This window comes from Oncorhynchus mykiss, chromosome 7, assembly GCF_057628025.1.
Source record: "Oncorhynchus mykiss isolate SJ-2025 chromosome 7, ASM5762802v1, whole genome shotgun sequence".
Taxonomy (NCBI): domain Eukaryota; kingdom Metazoa; phylum Chordata; class Actinopteri; order Salmoniformes; family Salmonidae; genus Oncorhynchus; species Oncorhynchus mykiss.
Genome location: NC_143028.1, coordinates 7,239,254 through 7,265,094, shown reverse-complemented (window position 1 = coordinate 7,265,094; position 25,841 = coordinate 7,239,254). Strand labels below are relative to the sequence as shown.

General features: G+C 43.8%; 3 protein-coding genes across 4 annotated transcripts; 2 read left to right on the top strand and 1 right to left on the bottom strand.

Annotated features, from left to right (window-relative positions):
• The first annotated feature begins 3,417 nt into the window (after positions 1 to 3,417).
• Positions 3,418 to 6,001, top strand: LOC110527310 (uncharacterized). Its single transcript, XM_021608498.3, has 2 exons — positions 3,418 to 3,638; positions 4,016 to 6,001. The coding sequence occupies exon 2, from the start codon at positions 4,029 to 4,031 to the stop codon at positions 5,217 to 5,219; it is 1,191 nt and encodes a 396-aa protein (XP_021464173.1). The 5' UTR covers positions 3,418 to 3,638; positions 4,016 to 4,028; the 3' UTR covers positions 5,220 to 6,001.
• Positions 6,002 to 6,864: 863 nt separating this feature from the next.
• Positions 6,865 to 12,113, top strand: LOC110527309 (S-geranylgeranyl-glutathione receptor P2RY8-like). The gene is made up of 3 exons (XM_021608497.3): positions 6,865 to 7,103; positions 10,554 to 10,891; positions 11,095 to 12,113. The coding sequence occupies exons 2-3, from the start codon at positions 10,643 to 10,645 to the stop codon at positions 11,896 to 11,898; spliced, it is 1,053 nt and encodes a 350-aa protein (XP_021464172.3). The 5' UTR covers positions 6,865 to 7,103; positions 10,554 to 10,642; the 3' UTR covers positions 11,899 to 12,113.
• Positions 12,114 to 12,115: 2 nt separating this feature from the next.
• Positions 12,116 to 20,696, bottom strand: LOC110527308 (protein FAM171B). Of its 2 annotated transcripts, XM_021608496.3 has the most exons (8): positions 20,232 to 20,696; positions 18,628 to 18,861; positions 17,655 to 17,747; positions 17,346 to 17,504; positions 16,731 to 16,901; positions 16,167 to 16,283; positions 15,868 to 15,991; positions 12,116 to 15,581 (listed from the first exon to the last, which is right to left on the bottom strand). In XM_021608496.3, exons 1-8 carry the CDS (start codon positions 20,440 to 20,442, stop codon positions 14,246 to 14,248), a joined length of 2,445 nt encoding a protein of 814 aa, XP_021464171.3. In that variant the 5' UTR covers positions 20,443 to 20,696; the 3' UTR covers positions 12,116 to 14,245. The 2 variants fall into 2 exon arrangements, with proteins under 2 accessions (XP_021464171.3, XP_090096235.1); XM_090240109.1 differs by lacking the exons at positions 17,346 to 17,504; positions 17,655 to 17,747; positions 18,628 to 18,861; positions 20,232 to 20,696 and having other exon boundaries at positions 15,872 to 15,991.
• Between the last annotated feature and the right edge of the window lie 5,145 nt (positions 20,697 to 25,841).

Here is a 25,841-nt window from a genome sequence, read left to right as displayed (position 1 = left end):
AGACTACAAAATGTCCACCCTGTTTGATTTTTGTGATGTTTAATTGATACAACTTTTATTGGAGATTTACACATTTGGAGCAAAAGGAATCACAAGGAAAAATCAAAGCTGCATTTCATTCCGAAAACCTGTTCCCTCTGTTCGTCCCTCTATCTTTTGCACAGTTGACTATTTCAAAATGTCTAAAGTACTGAATGGCGCTGCCCATGCTAAAAGAGCTTTTGGGCACTAGAGTCCTCTATCTATCTCTATGAGAAAGCCCTCAGTGGTGTGTCAAAGCAGCCATTAGTGCACATACATAAAGATGAGTTAAAGATTTTCTACCTTCATGGTGGAAACCTAAATATCACTTGAGCCGTGTTCGAATACTCATACTAACCGCATTAACCATACTATTTGTGACGTGAATTGAGTATATAGTATTGGTATTGCGCATAGTATTGCACATTGGTCATAGTATGGATATAGTTAGTATGCCAAAAGTTCCCGGATGTCCTACTAAATTCGCCAAAATATGAAGTATACAACGCAGAGGACTGTTTCCGTACTTTAGGGCCCATAATGCAATTCTTCAGGAAATGGGCATGTCCGATATGAAGATAATGGCGGAAAAAATGCAGCCGAAGTACGAGAGCGGATACAAATTCATTGCTTTAACTATTTAAGACAAATGTTAAGAAAATGTTGAGCAATGTAATAAAGTAATGATTTTTCAAATAAGTTACTTTACATGTTATGTTGGCTGACAATTTGTTAGCTATGCTGTCCTTACGAACCATATTGCATATCATTACAGCAGTATGCTAGCTACCTACCTAACGTTAGTTGGCTACTAACTTATGCATCAAACTTGCCAGTATATTAACTATAGGCTAACTAACTAACTACCCAATGTTTATTGACTTGATTATTCCTGTCATTCTTAGCTTAGCTATATGGTACAGTCGTTGTGCGTTCTCAATGGACATTCGGGTGCTTTCATGAATTCGCTCTGGCTATCTACTCTGACTTCAAAGGATCCTGTCTGAGTGGTGCCTAGTGTGCTTATGTCTGCATAACGAGGAAGTAAAAAAAAGAAAATTGCAAATTCGGACTATTTCTGGTCTAGTGTTTGATGACAGCAGAATACACTGCCCAGCCGTACACAATTAGAAAGAGGAGTTTCTCATGATTAAAATGGTGTCCAATTAAAAAATAAAATCTAAATATACACATTACAAGAAATTTGACAAAATAGACAGACATACCTACAGTGGGGCAAAAAAGTATTTAGTCAGCCACCAATTGTGCAAGTTCTCCCACTTAAAAAGATGAGAGGCCTGTAATTTTCATCATAGGTACACTAGCAACTATGACAGACAAAATGAGAAAAAAAAATCACATTGTAGGATTTTTAATGAATTTATTTGCAAATTATGGTGAAAAATAAGTATTTGGTCAATAACAAAAGTTTCTCAATACTTTGTTATATACCCTTTGTTGGCAATGAGGTCAAACGTTTTCTGTAAGTCTTCACAAGGTTTTCACACACACTTGCTGGTATTTTGGCCCATTCCTCCATGCAGATCTCCTCTAGAGCAGTGATGTTTTGGGGCTGTTGCTGGGCAACACGGACTTTCAACTCCCTCCAAAGATTTTCTATGGGGTTGAGATCTGGAGACTGGCTAGGCCACTCCAGGACCTTGAAATGCTTCTTACGAAGCCACTCCTTCGTTGCCTTCGTGAGATCTTGCGTGGAGCCCTAGATCGAGGGAGATTATCAGTGGTCTTGTATTTCCTAATAATTGCTCCCACAGTTGATTTCTTCAAACCAAGCTGCTTACCTATTGCAGATTCAGTCTTCCCAGCCTGGTGCAGGTCTACAATTTTGTTTCTGGTGTCCTTTGACACCTCTTTGGTCTTGGCCATAGTGGAGTGTGACTGTTTGAGGTTGTGGACAGGTGTATTTTATACTGATAACAAGTTCAAACAGGTGCCATTAATACAGGTAACGAGTGGAGGACAGAGGAGCCTCTTAAAGATCTGGTCTGTGAGAGCCAGAAATCTTGCTTGTTTGTAGGTGACCAAATACTTATTTTCCACCATAATTTGCAAATAAATTCATTAAAAATCCTACAATGTGATTTTCTGGATTTTTTTTCTCATTTTGTCTGAGGCTGACTAAATACTTTTTTGCCCCACTGTATATTTCCCTATAGGAAACAATGGGACAACCTCAGAGTTCCATGAGTAATATTTTGTTGTTGTTTACATTTGAACTACAAACAACGTGTCTCATTGCCAACAATAGCAAAGCAGGCATTGTGACTTAGAATGTTCGGAAGGCGAGTTGGTGCTCAATAGAACTAATAGGAGCTGGCAGGGTGAAAAATGCCCTAAAATAAGGCCTGTTTTTTCGTGATTACTTCAAAACTACGGCAAGCAGCTGGGACATATAGTAAAACTATGAAACTGGGCTCCATGACGGATGTGATGAACTAGTTATCAGAAAAAAATGCATTGTTAAAAATGTCATGTGTCCAGCCTATTACAGTCACCAACACTCTGGATAACATGAACACTGCCGAACCAGGTCTGCTAAGGCCTAAAATGGTGAAAGTGTACTCATTTGTGTCTGGAAGTAGCTAGCAAGCTAGCCAACGTTAGCTTGGGTTCCATTGTAAGGTCAGAACGCTCAAATCAACCCTACTCCTTGGCCTGAGCGTCTAGTGTGTGCTCCAAGTGCAAAAAACGCTCTGAATTTACAAAAGGGACAATCTGACAACACTCTGAATTTACAAGCGCACTCTGGCACTGAATTTAAGAACACACCCGAATTCGTAAAATGTCTAACAAGTCATTTGTTACGCTAGCTAGCTAGCTAGCAAGAGGTTGCATCGCAACAGCATCAACTTCCGGTAGACAGGTGAAGAACTACTACGCTCAATTGAAAGGATACTGTTTGTTTACAGTATGCTAAAATGAACTAATAGTATATACTCATTAAGTATGTAGTACACCGTATGTTAGCATGGGTTTTCAAACACAGCTTTGGTGCTTGCCCCAGTTTACTCTATTTACAAAACGCCGACAAGGTGCATTGTCCTTGGCTGCAAACCACCAGTTTCAACTATTTTCCAAGACGAAAATTGGTGGAATTCGCCTCCTTACACGAGAATGGCGTATTGAACGGCACTCAGATATGCGAGGCTCATTTCAGCAAATAATGTTTTCGACTCCATACACTGAGAAAGAGATTGTTGTGGGATGACGCGGTTCCTACGATTTATCCCAGCGATAGCCCGAGCAGAACCGATACTTCTTTACCTTATGTTAGCCAAAAGGACGAGAAGAAGCAACACAGACCGAACCAAGAAGTTCAGGATAGACCACGCATGGACTATTATGTTATACAGAACAGCAGGGAGCCGAAACGGTGAGTAGAGAGTTAATGATGGAGGCTACGTCACGTCAACGTGCTGAGCGTCACTTCTGATAAGCCAAGGAAAGGCTCCCGAGGAAAAACTGTTACATTATAGCAGATTTTTGCTATTTCATCAAATTATTCCGCAAAATGTAAACGAACAGCAATCAGGCATAGTCTATCTAGTCACGGAAATATGGAATGTGTGTTTCATTGGCTTTTTGAGAATTGATAGGTGAGTTAAAATGTACATTTTCGAACGAACTATGTGCTATTGTTTACACAGTAAACTAGCTTGAGTTCGGCTAAATCTATTTTATGAACTAGCATACTTTCATTCTGTGAACATGGTTGGAATTATGCCTCTACAATGTCGGATGTGAATCTAGATTAAGCTAGTGTCAGATGTTGACAACTGCACACTCAACGTTGTTAGTGACATAGATTTCCTGATGTACAGATGTGCTACAATGCTAGCTTGTAAATTTGTATGCATTTGGACAACTGTGAAATTACGTTGTCATTACTGATGTATTGTACTTCTGTATTACATACATTCAGTCTTATTCAAATAAACAATAATCAATAATTTTCACTCCCCTCTGTGTCCAGTGAGCTCCAGTCAATGGAAGCCGTGATGGAGGTTAAGGAGTCAGAGACAGCCATGGCGGGTTTTGAGGATTCAACGGAAGCCACAATAGACGTTAAGGAGTCAATTTCAGCCGCAATGGATGTGAAGGAGTCCATGTCAGCCATGATGGAAGTTAATGAGTCAGAGTCAAAAGAAGCCGTTGTGGACATTAAGGAGTCACAGGGAGCTGTTATGGAACTCAAGAGGCAGTCTTCCTCCTCTGGCGGCCAGGGGCGGGACAGAGACCGGGAGTCGGACAGCTATCTCCAGCACCTCCAGTGTCCCCACTGTCTGCTCCAGTGTAAGAGCCACTGCAGCTACCTCATCCACATCGCTAAGATCCATCCAAGCCGCCTGGATGACACGCCTGTGGGTCGCCTGGGCAACGCCATCTTCTACCAGCGCACGGCACGGCTGTTCCACTGCAGCTTGTGTTTCCACACGGCCAGGGAGTTCCCTCGCCTCTACGACCACCTGCTCACCTGCCACTGCCTCTCTGGGAAGGGCCAGGGTGAGGAGGGAGAAGGGGATGAGCGTAGGGGGGAGGGGGGAGAAGAACAGGAAGGTATCAGTGTAGATGTGCTGTCAAAAGACAGTAGTTATCCTCTCAGTGAGCCCAAGGCAGAAGAGGAGGATGAGGACAAAGGAGGAGCGAAGAAAGAGGAAGGTAGGAAAAGAGGACTAGAGGAGATGGAGGAAGGCGAGGATAACGAAGAGGACTCCCGCTCAGCCGGCAGCCCCATGAAACGAAATAGAAGCTCTACGGCAGGCAGTGAGGAAGATGATCATGATGAAGAGGAAGAGGAGCTACAGACCAACAACAACAAAAAAAGTGACAAACACAAAAAGCAGGAAGAGGCCTTCCTGACCAAATATATCCAGCGCCAGGGGGGTCGCTACAACTGTCGCCTGTGCGGCAAGCGCTCCAAGATGAAGGGCCATGCCATCTACCACGTGAGCTACAAGCACGACGTGCCCAAACCTTACTGCTGTAAAGAGTGTAGCAAGGCCTTCATACTAGAGTATTCGCTACTCAACCATATCTACCACAACCACAGACAGGGCATGTACCGCTGCCTCTTCTGCCCCTTCAGCTCTGACGTGGTGTGGGGCATAAAACGCCATGGCAACCGCTGCAATGCCCGAAGCGGGGAGGAGGGGGAGGGCAGCAATGGAGAAGAGTGATTGGTTAATGGTTGCTAACACATACTTTACCTTGGTAATCAGGAGAAGGGACATTAACAGCCAGGCCTACATTATCTAGGTTCTAGAATCTCTTTGCATTGTGCATCTACTAGGCTAGTAACCCTAGGTACAGAAGATTCCACAGTCACAGAGGTGTAGATTCTCAGTGAAGTATGTATTTACTTCCTCTGTACACACAGTGATGAAGAATGATGTACTTTGTCATTCTGTTGACTTTTCCTGATATACGTCTGTGGAGCAGATGGACTCAAATGTAGAATATGTACTTTGTGAACTCGCAAACAGCCGTAATATGTACATGACAGCAGTTGATGAATCATAATGCTACACAATGAAACTATCAACTGACAAAACATGTTTTTTGTGTATTTTTGACCTGCCTTTGTATTATCTTTATTACTTGGGATGTGTTTGTATCTTGGAAAACAATACAATAAAAATAATACAAATTTTAGGTACAATTTAGCGGACTTCTTCTGCCATAGAAGTCGAGACACACACCCACACCTGCAGCACAGGAGGTGGGAAACCAACAGTTTGCATCCTGTGCTGCAGGTGTGTGTGATTTTGGGCTGTTCCTTACACCTCTCCACTGTGATTTCCTAAACTAACAACGACTTTTTGATGTGAGTAGGCTACAGCAGCATCTCATAACCCATTCTTGTATTTCATACTCTGAACAAAAACAAACGCCACATGTACAGTGTTCGGTTTCATGTGCTGAAATAAAAAATCTCAGAAATGTTCCATATGCACAAAAAGTGTATTTCTCTCAGATTTTGTGCACAAATTTGTTTACATCCCTGTTAGTGACTATTTCTCCTTTTGCCACGATTATCCATCCACCTCATAGGTGTGGCATATCAAGAAGCTGATTAAACAGCATGATTATTACACAGGTACACCTTGTGCTGGGGACAATAAAAGGCAAGTTCTGTCAAACAACACAATGCCACAAATGTCTCAAGTTTTGATGGAGCGTACAATTAGCATGCTGACTGCAGGAATGTCCACCAGAGCTTTTTTCCAGAGAAAGGAATGGTACTTTCTCTACCATAAGCTGCCTCCAATGTCGTTTTAGAGAATTTGGCAGTATGTCCAACCGACCTCACAACCGCAGACCACGTGTAACCACACCAGCCCAGGACCTTCACATCCGACATCTTCATCTGCGGGATGTCTGAAGGTGTGTGTGGTGGGTGCTGAGGAGTATTTCTGTCTGTAATTACGCCCTTTTGTGGGGAAAAACTCATTCTGATTGGCTTGAGCTTGGCTCCCCAGTGGGTTGGCCTGGCTGCCAAGTGGGTGGGCCTATGCCCTCCCAGGACCACCCATGGCTGCGCCCTTACCCAGTCATGTTAAATCCATGGATTAGGGCCTAATGAATGAATTTCAATTGACTGAATATCTTATATGAACTGTAACTCAGTAAAATATTTGAAATTGTTGCATGTTGCAAATATATTTTTGTTCAGTATATATTTTGTATTAAACAGTACTATATTGGTGATATGAGAGGACACTACTTTTGCATAGTAGTAAGATGTGTATTTCATTTAAGAACAGGGAGTAAAGGTACAGTAGGTGGTTTCCTTTCTGTCTCCACCAACTGTTGTGTTCAGCTACAGTATTTTCCTTTGCAGTGACACAGATAGTGCCTTTTCACCACAAGTGTCAACAGCATGCACCCTGGTACACTACAGGCACATGTTCAGTTCCTTAGTGGTGAGTGATAGCGAACCAACATCATTGTCATTGGGCAAGACACAGAACAAATCATTTCTACCACATTTCCTGTGTGATATGGCTGATTACCCACTTGAATGTAGCAGCACTGACAGTGCGCATCACATGTGCATAAAGGTAAGTCACCAACAATACATTTCATTAATCAGTTTAGATTTTACAGATCAATGTTCTTCCATGGAGATGTTAGCTTAAGTGTTATTTTTAATTCTTGGTCACAGTTGTATTTCTATAGTTGTTAAATCACTGACACTAGCTAGTTTTCCATCCGATTGGCGACAGATTTTCATGCGAATTCATGCCCATAAAAATCATATTTTTGCTTATTTAAAAAAACAACGGGTTTTTTCTTCTTTTTTTCATAAAACGATATTGACTTGTTGCAAATAAAAAGGCTGTGCGTCATGACGTGGTGCACGTAAAAATACCATTTGCGTTTAAATTCCCATGTACCGAATAAAAAATACAAGTTAAATGGGTTTCCATCACGTTTTTAACTCTACTGGTGGGTTTCTCACACAATTGTTTGCCTTATATAGTGAGTGTGCCCACTCTGGTATAGGCACATGCGCTACAAAAATCTTTCAAACTGGAAACACATATCTCCCTCACTAGCTTTAAGCACCAGCTGTCAGAGCAGCTCATAGATCATAGATCAGCTCATAGATCACTGCACCTGTACATAGCCCATCTATAAATAGCCCAAACAACTACCTCTTCCTCTACTGTATTTATTTATTTTGCTCCTTTGCACCCTAGTATTTCTACTTTGCACACTCATCTACTGTCAAATCTACCATTCCAGTGTTTAACTTGCTATATTGTATTTACTTTGCCACCATGGCCTATTTTTTGCCTTTACCTCCCTTATCTCACCTCATTTGCTCACATCGTATATATACTTATTTTTCTACAGTATTATTGACTGTATGTTTGTTTTACTCCATGTGTAACTCTGTGTTGTTATATGTGTCGCACTGATTTGCTTTATCTTGGCCAGGTCGCAGTTGTAAATGAGAACTTGTTCTCAACTTGCCTACCTGGTTAAATAAAGGTGATATAAATACAAATAAAATATCCAACAGCGAGCAGGGTGCAGATAGCGATGTTGTCTAGAGCGCATGTATAGCCTACATGGTAAGATTATTATGGACAAAAAAAAAATCTAGATTATTTTTATTTGTCAAACGGCAGAAAGGATCATGTTCAATGCACTTAAAAAAAAATCGGTGCTATTGTCTATATGCAGGCCTCAGCAAGTACCTTAAAAACTTGACACAGTGTATCATGTTGTTTTAAGATCTATTACTAACGCTAGATCATTCACGTCATCACGCACTGATTTATATCCGCCAAGAAGTCCCGCTGGTGGGAAAATACGCGTATTTTCTGTATGCGGGTTTGAGAATACTAGTATGAAAATCTGTTGCCAATTGGATGGAAACCTAGCTATTGAAATCAGAGTGGAAAATCAGATTGAGGTTTCATCTCAATGACCGCATGCATTGCCTGGGAGATTTTTTAAAATAACAATTCATAAGCTTCACAATGCTGCTTCACAGCTCTACACCTTTTCAATCTAAATCAAACAACGTTTTTTTGTACATATGCACCACTTACATGTTGTAAGTGGTGCAAATTCTTATCAGCAAGCTTGCTCGACAGTAAAAAAAAGTGCTAAAAAGTAAAATACTACAGTACCAGTCAACTACTCATTCAAGTTTTATTTCAATTGTATTTTTTTGTGCTATTTTCTACATTGTAGAATAATAGTGAATACATCAAAACTATGAAATAGCACATATGGAATCATTTAGTAACCAAAAAAAGTGTTAAACAAATAAAAAAAAGATGTTATATTTTAGAAAAGTAGCCACCCTTTGCCTTGATGACAGCTTTGCACACTGTTGGCATTCTCTCTCTAAACACGCATACACGTGTTTAGCAGATGTTTTTGCAGGTGTAGCGAAACCCTGCACCCTGTGCATATCACAACAATTTTAAAAAATATATATTTGATACTTGAATTCTGAAGCATTTATTTGGGCTGCAATCTGAGGTGCAGTTAACTCCAATAAACGTATCCTCTTCCTTTCCTGTGGCGGTCCTCATGAGAGCCAGTTTCATCATAGCGCTTGATGGTTTTTGCGACTGCACTTTAAGAAACTTTCAAAGTTCTTGAAATGTTCTGCATTGGCTGACCATGTCTTAAAGTAATGATGGACTGTCATTTCTCTTTGCTTATTTGAGCTGTTCTTGCCATAATATGGACTTGGTCTTTTACCAAACAGGGCTATCTTCTGAATACCACCCCTACCACAACTGATTGGCTCAAATGCATTAAGAAGGAAAGTAATTCCACAAATTAACATTTAACAAGGCACACCTGTTAATTTAAATGCATTCCAGGTGACTACTTCATGAAGCTGGTTGAGAGAATGCCAAGAGTGTGCAATAGCTATTTTGAAGAATCGCAAATATTAAATATATTTAGATTTGTTTCACACTTTTCTGGTTACTACATGATTACATATCTGTTATTTCATATGTTTGATGTCTTCACTATTATTCTACAATGTAGAAAATAGTAAAAATAAAGAAAAACCCTTGAATGAGTAGGTGTGTCCAAACCTTTGACCGGTACTGTAGCTCTGGCCTCTCCAACCCTGTTACTGGAGAGCTACAATCCTGTTGGTTTTCTCTCCCACCAGGTTTCTGTAGAGCTACCGTCCTGTAGGTTTTTAGTCCAACCCTGTTACTGGAGAGCTACCGTATTGTAGGTTTTCACTCCAACCCTGTTCCTGAAGAGCTACCTTCTTGTAGGTTTTCACTCCAACCCTAATCTTGCGCACCTGATTATAATAATTAGCTAGTTGATAAACTAAATCAGTTTAGTTACAAATGGGGTTGGAGTGAAAACCCTTCGAGGGTTGGAGAGCCCCTGTACTCGATCAGGGTTTCCCAAACTTGTTCCTGGCCCCCTGGGTGCACATTTTTTTGTTGCCTAGCACTACACGGCTGATCCAAATAACCAATTAATCATTAAGCTTTGATTATTTGAATCAGCTGTGTAGTGCAAAAACTACACGGCCCCCTGGACCGAGTTTTGGAAACTCTGTACTAGAGAAATAGGTCAATAGCATGTAGAATACATGTAAAATAGAAATAATATGTCAATAGGAAAAAGTAACTAACTTCACCTCAAGCTGTTTATGACAGGACATTTCCTGTTCCAATTTGTATTTCCACATACACAGATGTGAAATAGGCATGATGGAAAGACCCATGTGAGCATTACAATAACTTCACCCCTTAAGGGAACATCAGGGGCTTTCTCCAGTTGTAGTCACAGTGTGAATAGTGAAACTAGTGTAACATTAGTATAGTGTGAGGGGAAAACATTGTTCGTCTTTCACATGGATGAATTGGCATCACACTGTTTCTGCATTCAACAACACTACTCTCTCATTGCCTAACCAATATCTTTCACTTCCTCTAACATGGTGTGGTTTTGGTGTATTCAAATGAAATATATAACACTCTCTTTTCTTCCCTTATCATTCCCAGTGATGCTTGTACACCAACCTAAGTGACAGGACCGGTCACCCTGGTCAACTCCCCCTGTTGCTGTGGTCAAGTTACTGTTGTGGTCAGTCATGATGAACATCTCAGTAGAGGTGGCCAGAGGGGTCAACAATGCCACCCTGGAGATGCTGGTCAGTCCTGTGATGACCCTGGCTGTGCCTGTTATTTACCTGTCTGTGTTTGTGTGCAGTACGCCCTGCAACCTGCTGTCTCTGGTAGCACTGCTGAATGTCCATTACAAACACCACACTCCCACGTCTGTGTTTGCCATCAACCTGTCGCTGGCAGACCTGCTCTACAGCGCCTTCCTGCCCCTACAGGTGAGTCACTGCCACTACAGGTAACACAAAGCGCAGTGCCAAGTACAAGGTTGTCTCTGACACTCTGGCACCGGTTACAACTAATCTGCACTGTTATTGCTGTCACATGTCACAAAGTTTCCAAATAAACTTTTCCGTTCTAGTTGGACATAGCTAATATTTGATGACCACTAAGCCCATCTCTCTCTCTCTTTCTCTCTCAGGTGTTGTACCACCTGTGGGGTAATGACTGGCCGTGGGGAGCTGCCCTCTGTGGCCTCACCACCACAGCCCTCAACTGCAACATGCATTGCTCTGTCCTCACCACCTGTGCCATCGCGCTCGAGCGCTACTGCGGTGTCGTACGCCCGCTACGCACCAAACACTGGCGCACCGCCCGGAGAGCCACCATCACCTGCGTCCTCATCTGGGCATTTGTTCTGATTACTCAGACACCCTTGCTCCTCCGTGACCTCACCCTCCGGGTCGTCGAGCTAAACATCACGACCTGCTTCGACGTGCTTCCACGTAAACTGTTCATTCACCAATCAGTAGCCTATCTCTACTTCCTAGTTGTTCTGCTGATGTTCTACGTGTTGCCTTTAGTCGTCCTGGTCAGCTGTTACGTTGCCGTGGCCAGAGGCCTGCACCGGTCGTTGCCGACGGCAGCTGAAGGCAGTGATGGTAAGATGGAAGTGTTGTCAAGGCGACGGGCTCAGACCACAGTCGCCTTGGCAACCCTGTGCTTTGTGGTGTGTTACCTACCAACCATCACCCTTCATGGCCTGCACGTAGTCTTCCACACCCAGGGCAAGAGCCTGTACAGATACTATAAACTAGCGCTGAGCATCAACAGCCTCAACTGCTGCTTTGACCCGTTTGTGTACTACTTTGCGTCGAGGGAGTTCCGTCTGGCTCTGAGGAGGCTGCTGGGGCGGTGTGTCCCACTGGGAGAGGGGGAGGAGCTTGGTACCTCTGAGCTGGTGTCCATGACTGGGGAGCCTAGGGAATCTAAGGGCCACTACTAGGCTGTAGTTGATCACTAGATAGTCATGCTGGAATGGACTCAGTATGCAGATGCCATAGCAAAAGACCCAAACTCTATTTTGTTATTTTATGGACAGACCCTGTGTGGTCTTCATTATAAAGCAGTTTATGCAATTGTTGTCAATGCTATTTTTTATAGTTATTCTGCCTTCATTCCGTTGACGTTTATTATTGAATAAATCTTAGACATGCATCATCTTGGTATCAAGTGAGTTTATTACTTAGGCATTGATAAGTGCACAAAAAGGCAGACTAATCACACTACTGTAATATACTGACGTAATCAACACAAGAAATGCCCGTTTCAAAAGCCTGAATGCCAGTTAATGTTAAATGAATACGGACAGTAGAAATACACTACATTACAATGAAATAAATACAAGGAAATACATTCAGTGAAGGCCACTTTGAAAAGGATGGGCCAGTGGGGTCTGTTTTGTCTCTGAGAAATATTATTACATACTATACTTTATACAATTCTCCAACGGTTGAAACATCTTGTTTTTCATAACCATCATCAATGGCGACAACAACAACAACATGATCAGCATTCAATCATTTTAAGCTTCATAAATCATCGCCGCATTCGTCAGGTGTATAACTTGCGGTGCTACATTTAGAAGGTACAAGTTGCTACGTCGTCAAGCTTTTTACACCCCGGATCACATTTGAACCTATTCATCGCACCAAAGCTAACATACAATAATGTAACAAACCTCCGAAGGAAAGCACATACACTAAAGCTTGGGTTTATGAATAGCGATGATGGCTCAAAAAAGCATATCTTTCTTCTTCACTCTGAGAAGCATTCTCATTCTCTCGGAACATTTTTCGTCGCAGTTGCTGAGAAGGATAGGACGATGTATGCATACATACTAGATCATATGCTTGAGTATGTACATACCAAATAAAGCTATTCATGTACAGTATTTATCCTCATACACACTGAAGGACTGGCGTGTGTGATGTCACACCACGAGGAAGACTAAATATGGGCAAAATATGAATGTTGTTTCAAATTTAGCAGCAGGACGACTGATATCGCTGGTCAGATCATTTTCAGGAGGAGATTGTGTGCTTCACCAAATGTATCAGTCCATCACAGCAATATAGTTTGTGTTCATTTGAAATACCACCTCACTTAAAAAAATAAAAATAAAAATAAAACCTTTATTTGAGTGTTTTATGTTACGCTTATTACGTTCTCATTGCAGTGGGTTCTAACCAATCAAATTATATTATGTGTATCGTTCCCAATTGTGCTCCAATGCATCACAAACAGGCAAATGAAAGTGTTCTGTGCTTTTTAGACTGAACAATGAAAGTTTAAACTGACCACCTCCCCATACTCCATCTGTATGTAAGGACAGCGATGTGTTGTGTAAGATCTGCTCGTGGAACAGGAATCATTGAACATCAACAGTAACTATTTGAAGAAGAATATGTTAAAGTAACACATGACTGGATTAGTATCCCTCAGACTTAATGTCCCTAAGAAGAGACATCATTTCCATTGTCTTCACACTACACGTCAAATACACATACTTTCCTCTTTTCATACACAACATTTTACTTTATACCTTTCATGCATTCTCAAAGAAATAATGGTATTTCCCCCTTAATAGAGGTGTAAAGATGACCTCTAAAAGGGACAGCTGCGAATCAGTGTCTAGTTTATAAACAGAGCGATAGACAGATGGCTGGGTACAGCCAGTCTTAAACGCTGTGAGCAGAGCAGGCAATGGTGTTAATATCGATTTCCTGTAAAGGCAGGCAATCACGGTGGGTGTTCTGTACAGGAGGACTGTATCACTGTCCGTCTCTGCTGCCAGATCTCATCGGCTCAGCCCAATACAGCCCTCTATCCTCTCTAATTACCCTTCATTATCTCGCTATACAGTATCTCTAACTCCTCATCGCAGGCAGTGTAAAGAACACATCTTCTTTGACGCAGATGCCAGGAATGAGACGATCTGAAGCCATACTACTGCTGTGTCCACTAGCATCTATCTAACTATTCCTTTTAGAAGGACTGGAGCATACGCATCCATCAAACCACAGAAAACGCTTTAACATCGCCGTCCGTTGTCTCAGCCGTCCGTCAACATACGACCCCTATAGGAAAACAATCAACAATAAACTCAATCCCTTCTTGACAGATTCAACCTTTCTGTAACCATCACAGCCAATTCAGGAAAAAGCACTGACCATGCAACTGGACATGAAACATGCCCATTAACTACTGAATGCCAATAATGTCAATACACTTCCAGAATTGACTGGTAATGAAATAAGTCCCATCCCAGTCCATCTCTGGTGAGCAGTGCCTTAGCTCCGTTTGACCAGAGGCCTCTCTTCTCTGACATGGTGTCTGGCGCTTCTCTTCTCGGCCCTCCCCTTCTCCCTCACCTTCCTCAGCCTGCGTGGGGGCGGTGTCCCCCTCGACTCACTGTCCTCCTGTGCACTGGACGTGTCCATTCCGTCCCGCTCCTCCGGGATATTGGGAATGGCCCCGCTGCTCCCGTCCAGAATGTTCCTCAGGTAGGGGTCTTCAGGGGTGCAGGTGGCGGTGGTGCCGCTCTCACTGCTGCTCAGGTCCTGCTCCTCGCTGTAGCGCCCTCTGCTGTGATGGGGGAACGAGCCCCGGATGGAAGGCCTCTCTCGCTCCGCCTCCCTCACACTATGCTGGGGCTCATTCATGTCCACGCCAGAGTCCAGGCTGGTGTCGTTGCTGCTGGGGGGCCGTGGGTGGCGTCCCTGGAGCTCTATGATGGAGTGGCGGACCGAGGCGGCTGGTTTCCCATCCAGGGAGACGAACCAGGCCCTGGGGTGAGGCGACGAGGCCTTGCCTCGGGTCAGCTCCAGGAGTGTACGCTCTGATATCCCCTGGAGTTCACTGGGGCCCCCCATCCCACTGCTGAAGGCCCTCATTCCAGCCGCCTCGTTCAGAGTACCGGGGACGGAAACGGAGGACTCCGGGAGGCTGCTGTAACGGCCCCACGCCCCAGGATTAGAGGCTGGGCCTTGGGGAGTGGTCTCCAGGGCCTGGGGCTGGTCCTGGCCGCCCTGCTGGGGGTTGGCTCCCTGGGCATGGTGGGGGTTCTTAGGGAGGGTCTGGGTGTAGCTGTCATGACCGCCCTGCTCAGAGTGGGAGTGGGTGTCATAGGCTCCTCCGTTACGGGGGAAGGTGGCCGACTTGCAGCCTGATCCTTGCTGCTCCCCACCCTGGCAGCTGAAGCGCTCCGGGGCCTGGAGGATGGCCACAGGCTGGTTGTAAAGGTGGAGCATCTGAGCACCTCCACCCAGGTGGGCTCTGTTCTGCTCCTCGCTGGACCTCTCCCTCAGCCTGGCTACCTCCTCACTGTTGATGTAGTGGTGTGATATCGGGGGTCCCTTGGCAACGCTCCCCACATTTTCATACAGGAGGGCAGACCCACGCCCGGGGTCTTCCACATAGATGTTGTAGTTGGCTTTGTTGTGCCTGGGGGTGGAGGGGTCACACTGGACGCTGCGCGAGGCCAGGCCATGGGCTCTGTCTCCGGGGTGGAAGGACATCATGGCATGGCCCTCCTCCATGTGGGTGGAGGTGGTCTGGTCCTTCTTCAGAGCGGACCGCTTCGAGAACCGTGCTCTCCTCCTCGGCCCACGAGAGGAACCTGAACCTCTGCAGATGACAGTCAACACAGCAGGTTGATTGAGAAGCAGAGAAGGTAGTCAATACCCAGTGGGTCTTTTGGGGGATCTTTGTTATGTGTACGTTTAACTTCATATAATCAGCATTTGTGTCAACAATTAGTAGAACAATCCTGGCCATTCAAATGTTTTAAATTGTATAACTTACTGTAAACATTTTGTACAACCCCCTTCGCCCCACACACCCCCATCTGTGATATTTCCAGCTGCAGTTGACACACAATCAGTAACGTTAGTTAATTACGTTGGTCTCTTACCCACATTGACACAGCAGCACAGCCAGAAACCCCAAGACTATAACCAGAGTCCCACCCAGTATTCCTACGAGCAGGTAGGTGTGGTAGGAGAGGAATTCCATTGAGCTGGCATGGCCCATATAACCTAGACAGGTACAGACAGAGATGAGTTGATTATATTATGTTGATTGTGGTCAATATGTTCTCCAGGAGAGTAAGCCATGTTTGAAGACAATACTGAGAGTGAGACTCCATCATTTAGTTCATTTGTAACATTCAATTCACGAAAACTTCATTTTGGATCGTTACAATCGTTATACCGTTGGAGGAGGGTAGGGGTGCAGCGATCCAGTAACCCAGGTGAGAAGCAATGTAGGTCCAGACCAGATGATCTCCAACCATCTTCACTATCCCCAGACCCTGGTTCTCCCAAGCACCTGGAGGACGAAACGTTGTGAGGAAAATGTAGGAAGTAAAACTTGGAAGACACAGGCAGATACTTCCAGTTCCACAAAGTAAGTGAACACAGGAAGTATTTTGTAAACAAAGCCTTTGAACAAGTTACTAAGGTAGCTCCAGTCCTAGTCCTTCTGTTGCACTAATAGCTATATTCGTAAAGAACAGGAAGGCCTGGACACTGTTTATGCTCCCAATTCTCACCTCTTTATTGACGTTTTGATCCAAACCGGATCTTCATCTTCGTTTTGACCAGACGAAGAGCCGGTTTGGATCGAAACATTGTCAATAAAGAGGTGAATTGGGAGCATAAACAGTGTACAGGCTTACCTGTTCTTTACAAGTATTCTTTATTAACCCAGCGCCTGCTGTATGTTTTTAAGGACGTGCGTATGACCACAAACTTCTCTAGTAGCTATATTCCCCACCTGTCTTGGTGTTGAAGTCCCAGGCAGGGAGGGTGTCCGAGGGCCTCAGGTTGGTGGTGTGTGCCAGGGGCAGGGAGATCTGGATGGGGCCTTTCACCTGGACCTCCTGACCACCAGAGTACAGCAGAGTGCTGACCGCTGCCATCGCCCGCAACTCAACACTCCTGAACACTGAACACACATACAACAGTGGAGGCTGCTGAGGGGAGAATGGCTCATAATAATGGCTGGAAGGGAGCAAATGGAATGGCAGCAAACACATGGAAACCCTGGAAACCATGTGTTTGATGTATTTGATACCATTCCACTAATTCCGCTCCAGCCATTACCACGAGCCCGTCCTCCCCAATTAAGATGCCACCAACCTCCTGTGACATACAAACACACGGGAGAGAATTACAACATGTCCAACGTTTAAAAATATGCAGGCTCTACAAACACTACATCATTAAAGAGGAATAGTTTTCAGCAAATCAACAGGGCTACTTCAGCTCAGAATCTTGAACTATTCCTCAATCTTGGAAGTGTTCAATGCTTACTTTCATGTATCAATACCACCTCACATTACCATTAGTTGATGCACTGCACTCCATGTATTCGATTTGCTGAGCCCACCTGACTTGTTGTGAATGATGCCTGGGGTGCAGTTGACACAGTCCTTGCCTAGGTGGCGCTGTGGCACGGTCAGGTAGGCCATCACTGTGGAGGTGTTACTGCCGTCAGAGAGCATCAGGTGACTCTTGGGGAACTGAACGCTGGGCTGGTAGGAGATGTCTGTGGAAATAAGAAGAAAAAGACCAGATGGAGTTCATTCCCTCTACCAAAGCACTTCTGCCACAGTAGACTAAAATTGCTTAAAGAGTAAGATGTTGCATCACATTTAGGGTTATGTTGAAGTGACAGTTTCCAGATGTGTGCACATACCAGGTAACTTCCCAGTGATGAGCACGGAGTCGTCAAACAGCCAGATGTTGCCTTGGTTTTGAGGGAGCAGCGATAAGGTCACTGAGGAGAATACTGTATACACATGAGGTCAGGTCAGGTGACATTCCAGTCAGGAAATCACTAGACACTATTGAGATGTACCTTCAAAAGGGTCCCTTTGTAGTGTCATGTTCCTGTAATTCTACAAAGACACCAGTAGATGGCGACATTGAAAAGGGCTTTTTATGGTCCTGCGTGTAAGACTAGAGAGAAGGGAAGTGGCTTTTGATGACGCTGAGCATAGCTTGTACCACCAGTCACCTCTTTCTCAGTTCTTTCTTTGCCCCCTGTCTCTTTATCTTTATCTGTTCTCTCTCTTTCTTTCTCTCCTTTGCTCTGCCTTATGACAGAGAGAGAGAGAGAGAGAGAGAGAGAGAGAGAGAGAGAGAGAGAGAGGAGAGAGCAGCCCTAAGAGCAGCAGTCTCCTCTTACTAAATACAGCATGTCTAAATGGTGGTCAGAGTCCCCTTAACATCTTATTCAATACAGCTGCAATTAGCTGACAGATATGACGTGGCATTATGGTGTTACATTTCAGCACAAAACGCTTGCCTCAGACTCGCTGGCTACACGTTCTATACATAGTGAGTGCATCCTGCTTCTGAGAGTAAGAAATCAATACAATTAATGCAGTGTACGGCATTAAATTGTGCTTTGCTCCAACGCAAAAACAAAAACAAACACTGATGCTAATGTGCTATGTGACACAGTAGGTGAACACCTTATTTTGCTCATTGTGTCAAATCAATGCTTTAAAGGAAAGGAAACAAACAGCTATATCATTTAGTAGTTTAGGTGAACTATCCCAGTTTAAACTCTAGAAATTAGCCACACCCGACACCCATAGGTCAGCTGGTTGGGTGCTTCTCAGGGACTCCTCCAGGTGGGGTCAGACTGTCACAGTGCTACTCACTAGGTCTCTTGGTGGTCCTCCAGGGCAACAGGGTGAGGACGTATCCCTCCATGCTAGCTACAATGGTGAGGCTGAGTCCCAGGCTGTAGGGGACCCTGAGCAGCACCTCTCCCTTCTCCCCAGTCAGGGCCTGGCTACTCAGGGTGTGGTTGACAAACACCCCCACATGGGCCCCGCCCAGGCGCCGCCGGGTCACCTGATCCTTCACCAGGACCCTCAGGGCAAAGGGCGGCTCTGGGGAGACACAGGAAACAGGAAGTGAAACACCGGAAGTGAGGCAGTTTGTGTATTGCAATGACAAAGTAATATTAAACCTTTGTTTGTATGGCTGATTTTCTACACTAGAATTGCAGAACACTAATGTATGTTCATAGAATGTACCAGTGCAGAACACAGCCTTTGTGGTGGAACAAATCATTTACAAAGCCACATACAAAGAGACAAGACTACACTAAAAGACCAAGGAGGTGCATTTAAAGGTGTTTTCGAAGGTTTATCTGAAGGTGTATGCCGGTGTGTGGCTTTGTGAATGCAGGGATCCCATTTAAACAGTCTCTCCTCAGATTCAGTGGCAGCTCTATGAATGATCTCAGGAACCTTAACTGCACATGAACATGTGATGAGAGCTGAATCTGTGAGAGGTAATGAAAAATGGATCAAAGTGCTGTAGCATCTGTGAGAGGCCTTGTGCGGTGTCAGACGACGTTCCCTGCCCTACAACACACACACACACACACACACACACACACACACACACACACACACACACACACACACACACACACACACACACACACACACTTAATATGCACAGCACACACCCCTGCCCCACCAACACACACACTGATGCTATAGGCCAGGCCCTATTTAGCATACAAGGCTGCCAAAATCAGCAACAATGATCAAATGTAGCCTATTTATAGACTACAATCTGTTTACTAATCTAATCTGATCATAGTTACTTGTGATAATAACTCTAACTAATATGATGAGGCTTAGTCAATTAAATAAAGGACTTCTGAAGCAAGGCAATGGTGAAAAATATATGGTGTGAGTGTGCTGTACTAAAGGATTAAAACCCTGATCATTACAGGCAAAGTTTCACACTGGCCATACTGATAATCCCCAAATCTCGAAAACCTTCAAATGAAATCATAACACTAAATCCGATTAGCTGCCCGGGGAATCTGTCGATGGGACAGACTTAGATTGCAGTGAAAGTCATAAATCTTAGTAAAATACTTTATATTGAATGCGTAGGATACTCTACAATAGGTGAAGACAAAGTTGGTAAAACCGGTGTGCATAGGTTTACTGATAACCGTTCAATCGTTGTGTACATTGTTTTAAAACATCATTGTATTTCTGCGAGGCTTCTGTATGCATTATTGTTGTTGAGTGAGATAAATACACAAAATATCATATAGGTTAATATCATCATCGTCCTATATGATATTATCAATGAGAAATTATTATCAGTTCCGTTATCATGCCCAATGTTTTATTCTCTCCACACTGAACATTTCCTCCCCACCATTTTAACATGCTGGACAGGCCCTCAAACCCGCAGCCCAACCCAAATATACCGCAAACATCTCCTGTACCTGGTGTTAGGGCAGACGGAGCCTGAACCTGAGAAAGGGCCGTCTGGCCGTTGATGGATCCGTTTGGGACAGTGGCGATGGCATTGTCCTCGGCGGCCAGCAGCGTGATTAGGCCGCCGAGGACACCACCCTCCGGCGCCGCCCTCACGACACCATCCCCGCAGGAGATCACAACCAGCGAGAAAAGCAGGTACAGGCGGTCCGCAGGCATGGCGAGAGGGAGCCGCGAACCAAAGACATAACTGCGCGAAATGAGACAGAGAAGGAGGAATGGAGGCCTAGTCTCGCCGCTTTCTTTGTCATGGAAACCTCATGGTGGAACGGAGGCAGGTAACCTAAGTATGCACAGAAAGCAGGCAGGCTGGTGGTGTTGACGCGCTGGTGCTGATGCTGTGTTTTCGGGGCGTACAACAACAGAGACGGGAGATGGTGCTGTTACATCATATATAAAACTCTACAATGCCCTCTGTCGGAAATATATTTTTGTACATAAACAAAAAGATGGTAGCCTACACATGTTATACATTGATGCCAATTAAAGACACACTCTGTCAGATGTGCACAATGTAATTGTGCCCAACGAGTGGAACAATTTAAATAGAGCAAATAGATCCCATGACATTTTCACATGCAAATAGCAGAATATGTATATGTAATGTCTCTATTGCTCATGGAATGACTTTCCATGACTGCAACATTACTTTAAAACAATATTATTTGAAGATATAGCCTAACCTACATTGTATACAAAGTTATTTTATGAGGAAAAACAGATCCCTAAACAATGGAGTAGGGGCTTCCGAGTGACGCAGCGGTCTAAGGCAGCATTAGATCTCAGTGCTTGATGCGTCACTACCCTGGTTCAATTCCAGGCTGTATCACTACCGGCCGTGATTGGGAGTCCCATAGAGCTGCGCACAATTGGCCTAGTGTTGTCAGGGTTTGGCTGGTGTAGGCCATCATTGTAAATAAGCATTTGTTCTTAACTGACTTGCCTAATTAAAATAACAAAAATAGCCTAGGTCTTTCATCTTCTGATGCCTTTTCTCAGAACTAAGTCTAAGAAAAAAATGTGTTCATATCTGTGGGGGAAATCGAAAGGGGCCATTAATATTTTATTTGAAGCACCACAATTCTAGAAAGATAACCTGTATTTACCTGTCTTGGCTTAGCCTGGTAACAGTTGAAGAATTGACCACAAAGTGGCGACATTGTATCGTTTCCCAACACTGAGGCAAGCAAGATAGTTGAACTTGAGTTCCATATCTATCTTCCCAAGAGAGCAGGGTCAAGCTCAACGAGAAAAAGCCGCATCAGAATCTTTTCTTTTTCAATAATGGATATTTCTATTGGTAGTCTATATGGCTGTGGAATCTTTGAACGGAAGACATAAGCTCTGTGCAACTAGTAGCCCTAGAAAAAGTGATACCATCTCAATCAGTGTCAGAACTATGGCCAATTTCACCCTCTCCTCATATATGGAACCAGTTAAGATTTTAAAAAGTCTATTCTAATATTCTGTGTTTTGCTTTGTTATTGTTGTCATTTAGCAGACCATCTTATCCAGAACGAATTACAGGAGCAATTAGGTTTAAGTGCTTTGCTCAAGGGCACATCGATAGATTTCTCCCCTAGTCGCCTCGGGGGTTCGAATCAGCGACTTTTCAGTTATTGGCCCAGCACTCTTAACTGCTAGGCCACCTTCCATCTTAAGGAGACAGCCCACTAGAGGGAAGACTGGATGAACATCCACAAAATCCCAGTCTCTTCTCCTTTTAGAATATCTCCCAGTGTGCTGCCTTCCTCTTCTGATTGAGGGAATGTGTCCCAAATGGCACCCTGTTCCCTATATAGTGCACTACTTTTGACCAGGGCACATAGGGTCCCATATGTAGTGCACTATATAGGGAATAGGGTGCCAACAGTGTGCCATTTGCGACAGAACCAGGCAGTGTCATGTCCGTCCACAACAGTAGCCTAATCAGTGAAGAGGATGGCAGTTAAACAACTATTATGGGTTAAATGAATAGCTTCTCCAAAAGGCTCAGTGATTCATGTTTTTAATGTCCCTCTCTCCCAGTTGCAAATTGCTTTGAATGGGACATGTTGAAACACATTTTTTTCAGATATGGACGATCAGGGGGGATATTTGTATTTTCTAAATAATGCATAGCATAGCATAGCACTCTGTCATTATTGTGGAAACACAGTCCTGTTTGATAAATAGCATCAAGGTAGTTCTGCTGATGCTGATATTGTTGTTGTTGGGGACATTGGACCTTTTTTAGCCCATTCAGCAGTGAGGCCCATGATATTTATGGGCTATAACTTGGACTATAAATGTTATGCTACTATAAACCAAAAATGATTTGCTCATACAGTTCAGGTCCTTTAGACTAATTGACAGTGTTAAAGGAACTTAAATCAGTTCATAAAGGGTTTCCAGTACAACATGCTGCAACATTGTGCAGGTCTATAGTGTGTGTATGGTTCATGGTCCAGGACTGTCACCAACCACAGCAATATTCTCCCCTTGTCCCCCCCTCCCCCACCCTCAATCTCCCTCCCTTAACTCCTAACCACGCCTTTATCCCCATTGAACAAATCCAAGCTGCCTCTGCCTCATCTCCCCTCTATATCTGTCTTATGAATGGCTTTCCCCTCCACTGGCTTTAATGGGTTGCTGTGGGCCTGCTGCAGTCCAGACTGGGCCCAGGCTCTGAGGCTCTGAGGCCAACGCTACGTGTCCTCTTATCTGTGCTGCGGAGAATCTAAATGGCTGTTTAGATGATGAATACAGACACAACCTGAATATTAAAGAAAAAGCACCCCACATTACCCATTATTCCCTTTAGGCCTTAGTGTTACAGATGGAAGTTGTCTGTCATGAATCATCTTAAAGTCATGCTGGTCACCACCATGTTTGGTTTTACCATTGGGTGTATCATACTGCATTTGAGGTTGGTTAAAATAATACGATTTTGTATGTGTGTGTATGTGTGTGTGTCCTAGAGGTGCCAGTCCTTAATATACCATAGTGGTATCTTGTTATTTCCTCTATTGGAAAGCCAGAGGCAAAGTCGTTACTGACTGTGTATTGGATGATAAATAAAGGGTTGATCAATACGGATGTCACCACAGTGCTGAATAACTGACAACCCAGTCTCACCACAGTGCTGAATAACTGACAACCCAGTCTCACCACAGTGCTGAATAACTGACAACCCAGTCTCACCACAGTGCTGAATAACTGACAACCCAGTCTCACAGCAGTGCTGAATAACTGACAACCGAGTCTCACCACAGTGCTGAATAACTGACAACCCAGTCTCACAGCAGTGCTGAATAACTGACACCCAAGTCTCACCACAGTGCTGAATAACTGACAACCCAGTCTCACCACAGTGCTGAATAATTGACAACCCAGTCTCACCACAGTGCTGAATAACTGACAACCCAGTCTCACAGCAGTGCTGAATAACTGACAACCCAGTCTCACAGCAGTGCTGAATAACTGACAACACAGTCTCACAGCCATGCTGAATAACTGACACCCAGGTCTCACCACAGTGCTGAATAACTGACAACCCAGTCTTACCACAGTGCTGAATAACTGACAACCCAGTCTCACCACAGTGCTGAATAACTGACAACCCAGTCTCACAGCAGTGTTGAATAACTGACGACCCAAGTCTCACCACAGTGCTGAATAACTGACAACCCAGTCTCACCACAGTGCTGAATAACTGACAACCCAGTCTCACAGCAGTGCTGAATAACTGACAACCCAGTCTAACCACAGTGCTGAATAACTGACAGCCCAGTCTCACAGCCGTGCTGAATAACTGACACCCAAGTCTCACCACAGTGCTGAATAACTGACAACCCAGTCTCATCACAGTGCTGAATAACTGACAACCCAGTCTCACAGCAGTGCTGAATAACTGACACGCACGTCTCACCACAGTGCTGAATAACTGACAACCCAGTCTCACAGCAGTGCTGAATAACTGACAACCCAGTCTCACCACAGTGCTGAATAACTGACAACCCAGTCTCACAGCCGTGCTGAATAACTGACAACCCAGTCTCACAGCAGGAGGGGAACTAAAAAGTCAGTTGTCATCTTTCAGATTGGAGCCGACGCAAATCCCATTTGACTTTTTAGATGTTGATTATTCCTATCTGTTGATGTGCGTTGAAGTGAGTCATGCTGGGGGAATGGAATGGTAATGAACGCTGTCTTATCGACGTATTAATGGATTGAATACGACATGAGTTGATTGGTGGTTCTAGAAAACTGAAATGTACATTTTAGATTCATCCATCTGTCAAACGTTGGCAGACTTTTCAAATAAGTGTTTGAGTGAACACCTAACCGTTCATGAAACTTGTTATCAGAAGTTTATAGAACAAATATGTTAAATAGACAAATAAAAAGAGCTGGAAAGACAGAGGGAATAGGCTGTTTCGGTCTCTCTGGACTGGGTCCTGTCACCACTTAAGACCAATGAACACTGCTCCTCATCTCTCTGGGCAGGTGTTGCAGGAATTAAATTCCTCGGTTTTAATACCCAATTAAAATGAATCACTCTGTCAATTCATAAGAGTTTGTAAGACCCTTATTTGTATAAAATGGGCAGAGACCCGTCTTTGAAATCAACCAGCTGTGTTTATTCTCTTGAGTACGGCCCACGATACATTTTATCACAGGTTGAAAATGAAAATGACGTCAGCATTTTCTAAACTGTTCCGTCTCTTCTTGACACTGGTACAAAGGCTGTATAGTTATCAAGCCTTCCCACATCGTCTAGAGCCAAGGTCAGCCTGTGTAGATAAGCATTCTAGCCAGTCTGGCGATATAGGTCATTCATTTCTACCAAGGAACAGACAGTCATTGTTCGAATTCTTGATTATATTTACACACATTATATTCAGTACTGGGATTAAAAAGAAAATTCATACATATACAGTAACATAATAGTATTCTGATTAGTCAGTCCTGATTGAAATGTATACATAATTAGTCATTATTGATAAAAATTCTCTTAACAGCAGGAAAGTCATCCAATCAAAACAAGGTCCACTTTTACTCAAGTGGGAGAGAGAACACATTTTAATCTTGGCGAGGATTGAATCCGTCACAGTGATCCGTGAAGGTGAGGCATTATGGAATAACTCTGACTGATGAAGATGAGAGAGACAGAAAGAGAGAGAGAGAGACAGAGACAGGGACAGGGACAGAGAGAGAAATATAGATATGCTAGAGAGAAAGAGAGAGACAGAGAGAGAAAGAGACAGGGACAGAGAGAGAAATATAGATAGGCTAGAGAGAAAGAGAGAGACAGAGAGAGAAAGAGACAGGGACTGAGAGAGAAATATAGATATGCTAGTGAGAAAGAGAGACAGAGAGATAAAGAGACAGGGACAGGGAGAGAGCGAGAAAGAAAGACTAGAGAGACAGGGACAGAGTGAGAGAGAGAAAGATATACTAGAGGGAAAGAGACAGAGAGAGAGAGAGAAAGAAAGACTAGAGAGAAAGAGAAATAGAAAGACAAGAGAGAGGATGAGATACAGAGACAAAGACAGAGATGAAGAGATAAAGAGAGA